This window comes from Copadichromis virginalis, linkage group LG11 (assembly GCF_057382275.1).
Source record: "Copadichromis virginalis isolate Kocher_CV1m ecotype Utaka linkage group LG11, C_Virginalis_male_GT1.1, whole genome shotgun sequence".
NCBI lineage: Eukaryota > Metazoa > Chordata > Actinopteri > Cichliformes > Cichlidae > Copadichromis > Copadichromis virginalis.
Genome location: NC_140628.1, coordinates 10,035,295 through 10,048,244, shown reverse-complemented (window position 1 = coordinate 10,048,244; position 12,950 = coordinate 10,035,295). Strand labels below are relative to the sequence as shown.

The following is a 12,950-nucleotide window of genomic DNA, read 5'->3' as shown; positions in this document are numbered from 1 at the left end:
TGTACCTTGAACCAATTTCAGTGGAACTTCTATTTTTAGACTGCGCTCTGAAAGTCCCGTCATGACCGCTTGCACTTGTGCCTCTGGAATCTGGCTGGCACATGCCACAGCTCAGGTCATTTCCATTGAACGTTCGCCTCAGGACGTTACAGCAGAACTTCGCTGACCCCAGGGTGCAAATTCATTGAGCACAGCCCCGTGACTGAAAATAAAAAATAGATAAATACATAAAAGCATACCTCCCCATTGCTAGCCTCCAATGTCACCGAAGGGGTTGGAAACTCTGGACTAAACAACTTGAAAATTGCTGTTTGTTTTCTGGATTGTGCTTCCTCCTAATGCTCCTCGATACAAAAGTCCGATCAGTTTGTCACAGAAGTGAATATTTGCTCCCCGACCTCCTCTGAATAATTGTAAAGCACCGATGCATTTGGCCCGAAAGTGGGTAATGTGAAAATGGAAGCAGCTCTAGAATCGGTCCAAGTTTGGATGAGAGAGTGATCTTGAAGTGAGGACTGGACAGAAATGTGGTACTTTTAGGCAAAATTTCACAATATCATGATCACACCCAACAAGTATAAATTATGGAACTGAACCAAACAAGCACCTGAAGTACAAAATGTTAACTATCTCACAATATTAAAAATAACAAAACAAGCTCATCTCCATCTGTGTTTTCGTATATTTCCTCCCTGTAGCATCACTTTTAACAACTTTAACCAATAAAAAAAGCTTTCAAGAGTCAGCAGAATGAAAGAGAGCAGATTCGGCTACACTTTGAGTGAAATTGTAGCAGCAACCATTGAAATCCATTAAATACGACAGCAGTGGTTTAGTGACACCTTCAGCTCGCAGTTCTGATAGCTCATTATTGCCTTTCATAGGCAGAATAGCCCCATCTTTTAGCATTAACATAGCTGAAACGCAAACTTCATGCTGGGTTCATTGAAAAAACATTGCTCTCTGAAGTTTTGGCTCGCGCTTTCTTCTTTGGGAAAGGCAAACACGTTTTCATACAAGTAAAGGACAACAATATTAAGGACAACTCCTCTCACTGACATCAACTAGCCAAAGAAGTAAAGGATACAGATGCGATCCAAGCCTGAGCTTTTGGCTCACAGCAACTACTTGCATAGACTTTGACCTCATTATTTGAAACTTTGGCCATCTACCATTGCAACAGCACATATAAGACAGTAGGAAAAGTGTTATAGCTCCATTTTAAATAACTCAGCATGAGTGCACCAGCACCCATTCTTTATACCGCTGTTCATTTAATGTTGCCAGAGTGCAGGACTAATAGCTGTCTATGCTGTCTTATAATGTCACAGCGTTAAACAGGAGTACAACGGCGCCCTTTCACCTCATATTCCTGTTTAAAGCCGTAGCCCTCGGCGGTCTTCATCTGGTTAATGTGCTGGAGGAGGTCGGCCACTCTGACGGCAGGGTGGAGCTGTCCCGTGTGGTAGGGGGAACCTTTACGTCCACACTGGTGCCTCGGGGAGCCTCCCAGCAGGCTGCTGGCCTCATTCACTGAACTTCGAGCATCACCTGAGCGACGCACACAGACACATTCACAGTTTGAGTGAGCTGAAACATTAATGACTCAGACACATCACGGCTTGAAACATTTATCGTTTTTTCTAACACTTGCGTGTCACGTTTATACTGGTGTGAATGTGTTAGCAGCACAGAAAGGCACTTTACAGGCCGATACATGACAAATACACGTCAGGCATGAAGTTTTGAATGGAGTTCGTCTCGATACAGATGTCTTCGTAATAGATCTTATGCTGATGCGTCGGCAACTCTTTCTCAGAAAGAGTGTGAAGCAGACAAGAATCTCGAGCATCTTTAGGATAAACACATCCATCTTTCCTCCTCTGTGATGCTGACAACATTAGAAAGCACAAAACTGACAAGAATCACAAATCATTTTTTTTATTTTATTTGCCATCTAGTGAGATTCTGTGTTTCTGTGTTGGCTTCAGGCGGTACTAGCTGACATGAAATCATACTGAAGGAGATTTTTCACATGTTGCAATTGATTGAAATATTTATGGAGCGATCGAGCAACGGCCAAAAAGATTACAAAGTGAGGGATGATGCATGTCAGATTCGGGGCTATGCAAAGCTTGCATGAGTGTCACAGCGGTGCACTTCTCTTACTTCGTGTGCCGCAAGTGTGTGAATCCATGAAGGAAAGAGCCATTCTTTCATCCTCCTGCAGGGTGCTCTGGTCTGTGAAACTGCGCTCCATAGAGCCCATATGGCTCTTCTCCTGGCGGTAGGTAATTGGCGTCTTATTCATGTTCCCTGGTTTCCTGTTAACGGATAGAGAAAACAATCAAGAGGCAATCAATATTAAGAAGAGATTGCCACAAGAGTCTCTGCAGTTATGTTTAGGTAGGAAAAAAAAAAAAGCTTGTACACTTTTGATCTGCTGAGAGAAGAAAAAAAAAGAGTGGTACACTCTTGTAACTCATGATTGACAGCCAGCAAGCGCACATGCACGTGTATGATGGATCACAAAACGATGGAAAAGCAAAGAGGTGGAGTCACTTACGGATAATAAGAGTAGTAGTCCCTTCTGGCAAGAGTGCAGGAGAAGAAGGGAAAAAAATAAAAATCAAGAGAAAGAAGAGATGTAAGATGAAAGCAATGTCAGCTAAGGGCAGAGCGCATTGATTACAGTGAAAATGAAAACCGTCCTCTCATGAGTTTAGCTGCCCAGGCAGCCATATGACACATGCGAGCGGATCAAGCAGGTGCTGACAGACTAAACCACAGCCGGGCAGAAAAATGTGTGTTTCTTTCAATCGAATACGTCTCAGTGTTACACTTCAAGGACTAGACCACGCGGCTTCCTGTCACAGCAAATTTAATAATCAATTCCGTAAAAGTGAAATTCATGGTGGCTTAGGAGAGCAACGCGGGCTAATGTGCAGACTAGAAGTGACTTCCACAATCAAGATTATTCACCATTACCCTGAACGCTGTGTCAGCAATTTAAATACCGATTGCTGGAGCCTCTGACTAACTCCTATTTTGGCTGGCTCTTTAGAATTCAATTTATCTTAAACAGGCGAGGGCGTCGAAGCCCGATTTGAGACTTTAGCTGCCGCTAAATAAATGCGGAGCCAGAGGTGTCGATGATTTACTGTAGACCTGCGGGATCATTGACTAATAATCTCTAAAAGCACACCTTTTCCCTCCCAATTACCATCTCATTTAAGGGTCAGGCGTCTGTTTGGTGTGTAATTAAGTGGCTAATTGAATTGCATCCGCCTTTAATTAAATACTTCACACTCAGGCTCTGCAGATGTGAGTTGTTTGGTCCCTCTGGTGCGATATAAGAAAAAGAAAAACAACGCCACGCCAGCTGTTTGCCCATCTTTTGGAAAGCGTGACCTTTGCAAAAGTCTAGCAAAGAGTAAAAGCCGATCACCGAGCTGCCGGAGAATAAAGCGTAAAAGGTAAAACTATGCGGGGTGATTAAGCACAATGACGCATGTTGTGTTCACAACGTCTATGGAAAGTTGTTTACCCTTTCTTGATGATGATAATGACAGCGCCCAGAAGGAGGATGAGCACTACCAGGCCTCCGGCGCACACACCGAGGATCAGCCCCATCTCCTCGGAGTGCTGCGACACCTCCAAAGCCTTGCGATGATCTTTACAGGCCGCTACACGAGGGAAGACAGAAGAGCCACATTAAAAAGGCAGAATGCAAACATAGAACTTAAAGGAATAAAGGGCAAAAAGGATTCAACAGAGGTAGGAAAGCTGAATTTTGTCATCCTGTCACACTACCTATCATAACCACTGCTAAGAGATCCACTGATCTGATCTGAGGCATTTTCAAAAAAATAGACAGAAATGAAAAATGTATGCAAATGAAGAGGTGACACTTTGAACAGTGATTGTCCACACTGTCCAAACAGATACAAGTGACATGTGCAAAATAAGCAGACTCGCTCCCACACGGAATGATTTTCTGTGATCATTTCAGACAGTTAAAGATATATGTCGCTACTATGACTACCATGATCTTTTTAAGCAGGTTTGTATGAATTGGTAAATTTTACAAGGCTCCAGATTTGGGAGAGTGAGGCGGTGAACTCACAGCAGAGCAGCAAATCATTCTTGATTTAAAAGTTGTGCATTAAACATTATAATTATAACGCGACACGTTTGGATTGCAATTCATGCTGTCGTACACTCACTGACCTCTGAAGTCAATTTCCAATCAATAATCAGTTTCCAGTCAGAATCCTTCACACTGCTTTACAGTACAGTCTCAAGGTGCCCCGCTGTCTGTGAGCTACTGGAAAGGTCGTTACCATAATAGCAGGTTATTCATTTCTCCTACATAAAGCTTCATACTTATGTAAATGGTGCTGAGCAGTGGGTCTTTCTTTGCCTTGCTCTAGGAGCCCACTGATCCAGTTTTTTTCCCTGTGTGTCAGCCTGTCCTCCAGGCCTTGACAGCCTGGAAACCAGCCCTCCAGAGCTTACTGGAACAGTATAAACTATCTGGAGAGTGGGAGAAAGTCAGAGCAGGCCTGGGGATAGAGCTCTATCTTACAGCCTGCTGGGGAAAAAGAAAATCAGATCTGGGGCAGGGAAAATGAAAACAGAGCCGTGCTTTAGTCCAACTATTTGCAGCCATGGGTACTTGGGCCGCCTTAGAACCCTCTGTCCAAATAAAGATGAAAGTAGTGCAATATCATGGTAGGATTTGGCTGGATTTTTTTAATCAATCATGAATGTCTGACATATCAGAATAGGGGGAAATTAGTCACTGGCCTGATATTAGTCTAAGGCTGTTATTTCTGAAACTGCTTTGGACATCACTTTCGTGTCGCTGTCCTCCGATTACATATTAATCCGATAGCGTGACATCTCTGCATGTGCTGCTTTTAAACGTTGCGTCTGCCGCCGTGGTGAGAAAGGATTTAGCCAGTGAGTGATTCCTTTTGTGGTTTCTGTTCACACACAGGGACACACCAACATCCAAAATGCCTTTGTGTCTCTGAGCGACTGTAACCGACAAATACCAAAGACTCCAGCGTGTCTGAGACGGCGCTCCATTCAAAGCACCGTCTCAGACACAAACTCAGATGCTCACTGTTTATTTTATGCCGCAACTTCATTTAAAATTAGGGGAAGGCTTTATACGGGCTAAAAATGTAGCGGAGGAGGTGAAAAATCAATTTCAGTTTTCTGACATTTTGGACAGATAAGGCGGTTTTGCCTCTTTTACCCTCAAAATTTCTATTAAGCCAAACACGAGCATGAAATAGATTTCCACATGAATCCATGCACCTGCCAGCTGCCCGATGGTGGAAATTGGCACTTAGAGGAGAAATGGAAGTCTATTGTTGTGTTGAGCCTGCCAGAGGATCCTTAATTAAACTGTCACCTGGAAGTTGAAATGTAATCTCCAGCTTTGTTATCCAAGCCAGAATCATTTGCCTCCACTTCGCTTGTGATGGGCTGCTTGATAATAACGGCTTAGGACCCGATGATGCAGAGGCTCTGTTAATGGTAGAGGGATCATGGAGATCGCACATAGCAACAAAAAAAAAAAAAACCAACCCTGTGACCTGTTACACCTTGAAATTGGAAATACCCACATTTTTTTCTGTCATCAATGGGCATTTCAGGGTTTTTTTAGTTATATCACCATGCCTGTGGTGAAAATGTAGTGCTGGCAGTTTTTTTAAATCATAACTTTCAATTGTGCATTTAACCTTTTATTCTTTTGTCTTATCTCCACTTCTGTTCTCTCTACAGGTATTTTATTTCATTGCTAATTGTATTTTCTTTTTATCTTAGGAGCTCCATTGTTCATTTCTTTCATTCTGTCTCTGTGTCAAATAAAAGTGGCACATGCAGCATAAAGTCTGTTGCTGTGGGGACTTTTAATTAATCAATGCCCAATTTGGCACTTGTGGGGAGCAAGAAGTCGAGCTGAAAAGGCTGGCCTCGCCTTAGCCTCATCTTTTTCATTATTTTCTCACAAAAGAAGAGGCCTTAACCAAAAAAAGAAAAAGACACCCCGCCAAGTCAATTTACTTGCAAGGCTCCGCTTACTGTTGCGGTGCTATGATAACTATAAATACATGACTTTTTATTTACCGTGATCTGACAGTGTACTATGGTGGAGGGGCTCTCCTGCCATAAGGACTTAGAGTCAATTTCTCTGCCCTTTTCATGTGCCTTTGAATCAAAAAAGCCGAGGTAAAGATAAGGAGGCAGGGAGGGCTTTCTCATATAGGCCAAGGTAGCTCCATCTGGAAGTTTTGATCTGGAGAACCCTTCTGGACAGCGCAGAGGTCAGAGCCCTCAGATGTAGCTGTCTGGTGGGCTGCTGATGAGAACAAAGAGACTGCCTTTGATACGACGTGTCCCAGTGTCAGCCCCCAAACAAACAGGATGAAAGCCTGACCTCTAATCCTTCCCTGCTTGTTGCCCTTTTCTCTGAGGCCCAGTGCTAAACAACCGGGGCCGCCAGAGAAAATTTGTCCAGTTCTTCACCTTTTTACTTAAGAGAAGAGAGATAGGCGGGAACTACAGAGTACTAAAATGAAACCTTGCCTCTAACAACAGTGACTGTAACAAAGGGAGGAAAAATAGTCCTTAAAGTGTCTTTTTTTCAATTTTAATAATTTGCTGATCAGGTCACTAATTTGTTTGAACCATCTGTCCCCTGTTAGTTTCCTCTTCACGGCAGGTTAACTATTGTTCGCTCTACCACGAGGTGTCACGAAGTAGCGACGCTGGGCAGTCAAACCGGCAGATCTGAAGTATTTGGACGTTTTAACGAACAAATAAATGGTGACAATGTATCGACAGCATATTAAAAACGAAAGCTACGCGAAGAATCACCTCATGAATATTTCATCCTACAACAGAGTAAACACACCATCACCGTCACATTCGTAATGTCCTGCCTTTCTACAAAAGTACACAATACTGCAAGTTATTTAGAAATGATGCAGGGAAATGGATTCAGGTCACAGTGTTTTTGGGAGGTGAGATATTTATGTTGAATTACCTTTGCGAGCAATGCGGATGCAGTTTATTCTAGATTCCTGAAAGAGAAAGACAACACAGACGTCAGGGGGAAAGTGTCACTTTGCATTTTGCATGAAAGAGATGTGATAATAGAAGAGAGGATGTGAAATACTGAGCCGAGGCGCACATATTTATCATGTGGTGAAAAAATTATGATTACAACACATAAAAACACACAATTGCTTTCAAAAATATGATGTTTATTCCCAAGACAAGCAGTACGGACTTAATGTTAGAAGTGATGCTAGCCCACATCTAGAAGCATGATGCCGCCTTTCTTTTCAATTGTTCATACCCTCTGATTAGAAATACAAATTACTCAACACGAGTGGGTGGCACTCACGTCTCCAAAGAAAGCATAAAATGACTGAGTGTAAAAGGACGAATTACCTCACAAGTTAAGATTCCTACTAACGACAGAAGAAAACAAAAAAATATCTAAAACCTGAGATCTGTGGTGAAGTGTATGAGAAGGAGATTAGGGATTCTATCTGAAGGAGAAAAGATGAAAGTTGAAACGAATTTAGCATAAATTTCAGACCAGTCCATCGCTATAAAAATCATTCATTTTATTCAAATTTCAGCTGATGGCATCTCTCTGTTACGAAAAGAACCTTTGTCAAACAGCACTAATGGGAACCAAGACTGTAATCCAATTCCATCCTGCCACCTCATGGAGGAGATGTATCATCAAATTAAGATTCAGAGACGCTAATTCGGGCATTATGGGACAATTATGCAAATTATTCTATTCAGAAATGGGCAAAACGAGCTTTCCTCAAACTCCAGTTGCATTGCTTTTTTAAATTGAAAATACATTTTTAATCCGACACTTAAACAAGTCTTTAACTCCGTGGTTTAATCTGAAAATATAGAATCAAACTGTAAACAAACATGTCCGTCACACAGAGTGCCATTTCTCCAGCCCAACAGTGTGTAAAACCTCACCACTAGATATCAGTAGATTGCAGATTGGAGTCAACTGAATCCAGTTTTCTTGCCCCTACTAATTCAAAAGCTTTGTGAAAGGAGTCCAATCCGAGTCAGTGAAACTCACTTCTGACCGATACTGAGGTGCTGTTGAAGATATACTTTTCTGTTGGTAACTGCTGCTATTTTGGCTGTTCCAAAGGTTGATTCTGCAGGTTTCCCCAACCTTATAAACAGTACATTTGCACAATAACTGAAACCAGCCCACTGAATGAACAATGGTCAGTTCCTTGATCATTAATATAAATTATTAGCTGAATCAGTTATTGTGCAATGTACTGTTTATAAGGTTATTTATAAGGTTGGGGAAACCTGCAGTCAGCTGAGACTGAAGAAGTCACTTGGATAAGTGACAAAACGTTGCTCCTGTTGAAAACGCTACGTCCAGATGAACACAATCAACCTTTGGGATTTACTTACCCGGATGAATGAGCATGCATCAAGATATTTTGGCTGTTGTTAATCTAGTTAGCTGCTAGTTAGCTTGCTTTCTTTGAAGTGGATCTAGCTTTGTTGGACTCTTTGCGAATAAACTCTAAGCTGGCCCTTCAGTTGATCCATCTACTTTTCACTAAAGCTTCATCAGAAATGCTCTCAGTAGAAATATGGCTGTCAAGAAGCCATTCGTAAGGAAGAAAAACAGGGAGCAAAGGCTGAGGTTTGCCAAATTATAGAAAAATGAGACCAAAAACCATTGGCAACAGGTCAGATGGCGCAATGAATATAAATTTGAAATGTCTGGTTCGATGGTTTGGGGCTGTAATTGTTAACACAGACATGGCAGATTTTTGATTATCCATACAATAACATCTGGAAAGTATCTGATTGGCTTCGTTTTTCAGCATGACAATAATCCAAAAACACTGTCAGTGCAGTAAAAAAAGCATACTTTACTGGTAAAAACGTACAATTATCCTGATAGAAAACCCAACAAAAGGCAGCCCAATATCCAAAGCAAAAGACCTGAATCTCCTTCAAGGAGCCTGGAGAACTATTCCTGGAGACTCTTTAAAGGAATTAAGAGAAACTTGCCTAAGAGAGTTCAGGCTTTGTTGAAGAATAAAGGTGCCCAAACCAAATATTGATTTTCAAGCACCCTGAAAGTGAATTGAATGAATTCTGTGTTTGCCTCCATACTAGGGCTGGGCGATATGGCCTAAAATTCATATCGCGATATAATTTGAAGCATGTGCGGTAACGATATACATCGCGATATATTCTTTTCTTCTGTATAACGTATTTTCCACACTATAAAGCACACTTAAAATCCTTTAATTTTCTCAAAAATCGAGAGTGTGCCTTATGTATGAATTCTGGTTGTGCTTACTGACCTCAAACCGATTTGGGCGTGCAGAAATCTGTTAAAAAATGTTTTAGTACAACTTTGGTAAGCCTCACTGCTTGATCTTTAATCTTCAATAAAATCATCAGCATTGCTGCTTTACCAAGTGTAACAATTAAGTTTAACATCCAGGCATCCATGAAAACAGAAGTTATTAAATTTAACGGAGTTAGAAGTTAGCAGGAAGTTAGCTCGCTAGTTTCCACCTAAACATGACATACCATGTTCTGACTGAGAGATTTCTGAAAAATGAAAACGTACAGCTCAGCTACCACTTCCGACATAAATGAAGACAGAAAACTAAACAGCAGTGGCGTTTGCAGGGTTACTGAAGTTGGACTACCTGGTATATAATGTTGTGCTACGTGATTGCTAGCGACACAGCTATGTTAGCATAACATTAGCACAGTGAAGCTGGAGGATGAACGCCAACTTTTTTTCCACTCGATAAAAGTTAACGTGAGGGATTCTGGTGGTTGGGGACAAATGCAATCGCATAGCAGGATGCTATACACGGGCCAAACTTCAGTCAGGAGAACAACTGAGATCATTCATCCACAATACGATGTTAGTTATTAATATACTGCAACAACATGGGAATAGAGCAGCTGCGAGAGAATTCAGCATTAATGAATCAATGTTACGGAAGTGGAGGAAGCGCAGTTTTTGGCTTTCCCCATATTTCAAAAGTGCTTCATCTCTTTGCTATGACTGTCGCCCGCCATAATTTGCAGATGATACTGGTTGTAGCCACTGCAATGCTTTCAACCAAAACAGGCGCAGCTTGATAACATCATCAACATGTGATAGAGCGGTATAGTCAAAATCTCTATCGTTGGCCAAATTTATTTTGTTTCTATCGTATATCGTTTATATCACCCACCCCTACTCCATACTGTATTATTAACTGAAATGTTATAAGCAAATATTATACTAGTAAATGCTATATATATTATATTTCCATGTATGTCTGCATGGTTCGATAAATCGCTGCACCAATTTCCCATTTTCCTAGCAAAATATAAAGAAACACTTTTGCACATTACCACAATACAACGAAGCTGACAGGTGGATTTATATAACTTACTTTAAGCCACATTTCTAATATAATTTATATCAACTGCTATCAAATGATTATCAATTTGTTTTAATTAATACTATTCATCAAAGTGCAACCCACTTCATTTCCACTGCATGTATCAGGAGAACTGGAACATGCAGACTGCTCACTGGGGACTTTGAGCCTTCTGTGGACTGACTCAATTACATTAAACATTTTCCTTACGAAAGAAAAGCTGATTCATCTGAAGCAGTCTACTTTATGAAGAAAGTATTTGAAATCATTCATACATTCAATCATTACAAGCTTTGGCAAATTAAGACAGATACATTTACATCTCCTTAATGGAGATGATGAAAAATAGGTCGTCGTGATGGACAAGTAAATTTTTCAACTCGCATATCTAAGTCATTGTGCACTAGCTCAGCAGAAGTGTTAATTGGCAAGCTCCAGATTGTGGAAGAAACATCACGTCTCCCCACGCTGTGCCAGTTACGCCTGAGGGGCTGGTGGCTCCTGGCAGCTCTAAATACAAAACGCAAATGCCAACATGCAACACAGGGCTCTATGGCACACACTCAAGGTTTTTACAGTGTTTGTGTGTATGTGTGTGCAAAGTTTGAAGATCTAAGTGTAGTGGTTATAAATGGGTATGCTGTATCCTTCAAAGCTACAGCCTTTATCCACAGCTTTTCAAGTACCTCTTTAGATGGATCAATCAAAGCAATTACAGAGGCTTGAGAGCCACTCTCTAGATAATTAGCATGGGTAAATACCAAATATTATGGGTCCCATATACTGTTCAAACTGTTCCACCATTATAGAGGTTCAATGTTTCCCCTTCACAAAGACAAAACCTTAAATAAACCACAGAGATTCTGAAATAACGAGGCGTCCCAATAAGTCATAAAACGTGATGACAGCTCTGTTTGGCCCCCGGGGTGCAATAGCTTAAATAACTGTTAAAGATGACAATTATGTCAGCACGGCATCAACAAGTGTTTAATCCAGGTGTCTGTGACTTTCAGATGCTTCACTCTTGGGAGAGAAACTACTTTCATTGCCAGCTTCTGGAGTGCTCTTTACATTTTTTTCTTCCACTAAAACGAGCAGGCATAAAGTAATTACGCTTCGCTCTCTTCTTTACAAAACACCACTACAAAAATATCCCCAGTACATGCATTTGTGCCTCTGTACGCAATCGAATTCAAAATGCCAACGTTCACTTTTCTGGCCTACATTTTTGTGACAGTGTGCGCACAATGCGAAAATGTGAAAAGGCCTGTGATGCATAAATGCACATGGAGCACAAGCAGGAAGATACAAAACAGGACAAAACATTTAGCAATTGCTGAACCATTTCTGGTCCGTGCAGGCTACAGGAGCCAAACGTGAACATCTGCTTGATGGTTTTAATACACTTTGTCATTAGCACTTGGATGTGGCCACTTTTAAATGACTCTGGGAGGTGAAAAACTGCGCCTGCTAATGACGTTAATATCATTAACAAGCTAAGTGCCATGCCGTATAACTGTGTGCTCTGTTAGCAGTCTAATTACTGCTATTTTACACTCTTTAATACTTTTTTTGTTACATTATGCATATGACACCTTTTCTCCTGCAATCCTTGTCTTTTCATAATCCTGTTGTGATGTGTGTGGGTTATATACAAAGCATAGGTTCGATTTAACTATACCGAACTCACTGACATCACACAGCTATTACACTGACATCAATGAAAAAGCTATATTAACCTCCTAGGACCTGCCGTCCACATATGTGGACATCACATTTTGGGTTATTTAGACCAAAATACTAAATTTTGCTCTACATGGGCCTGATATCCACTTACGAGGACATTATACTGCTACTGTTATATCAAAATTTTAAATGAATATCCTCATATGTGGCTGTCATTTTTCTTAAAAACAAAAATTAGGTAAAAAAAAAATCTGGTAATTCTTTGTTTTTTACATTCATCGGGCCCCAATCAGCCCAAATATCAAAGAGAAATTAAAAATGCATGTCGTGAAAGAGTTCGGGTCTTAGGAGGTTAATAAGATCCTGTGCTAAGCAATGAACACTGAGCAAGGTCTGACACACTCCCCGAAATAATGTGTTTGTGAGGGTAAACTTGTTCTGACTAAAACTCCTTGTGTTAAAAGCTGATTTAAGTGAAGTCGGTTCAGTCCTGCAGCACCGATATACAGATTTAAACACTCACTGCATCTGTACTTCCAGGCAAAGCAATGTTTAAAGGACTGAGGACAATGTTGGCTGTGTGATTTGGCACTGTGCTCCCATCACTGTGGGTCATGGATGCTGGCCCCCTGCCAGGCAAAACAAAGCCTAATCCCATCCGCCGGTAAAGCCAGGCCGCCCCTATCTAATCCCATTCTTGGTAGCCTAGCTGTGTGAAGTGCTCACACAGCACTCCGTCCGTGTGTTTTTTCACTGGGTTGGAAAAAGATCTTA

At 41.1% G+C, this 12,950-nt stretch overlaps 1 protein-coding gene across 4 annotated transcripts in view; it reads right to left on the bottom strand.

Moving 5' to 3' along the window:
* ptprub (protein tyrosine phosphatase receptor type Ub) overlaps window positions 1–12,950 on the bottom strand; it is a 196,516-nt gene that overhangs the window by 38,703 nt on the left and 144,863 nt on the right. For 2 of the 4 annotated variants that reach the window (XM_085473068.1, XM_085473069.1), the window contains exons 13-17: window positions 7,064–7,100; window positions 3,548–3,686; window positions 2,567–2,590; window positions 2,170–2,324; window positions 1,364–1,551 (exon numbers count right to left, since the gene is read on the bottom strand). In XM_085473068.1, coding sequence (XP_085329194.1) covers window positions 1,364–1,551; window positions 2,170–2,324; window positions 2,567–2,590; window positions 3,548–3,686; window positions 7,064–7,100 — 543 coding nt within the window. The remainder of the gene's footprint in view (window positions 1–1,363; window positions 1,552–2,169; window positions 2,325–2,566; window positions 2,591–3,547; window positions 3,687–7,063; window positions 7,101–12,950) is intronic. The other 2 variants (XM_085473070.1, XM_085473071.1) reach the window with 1 other exon arrangement.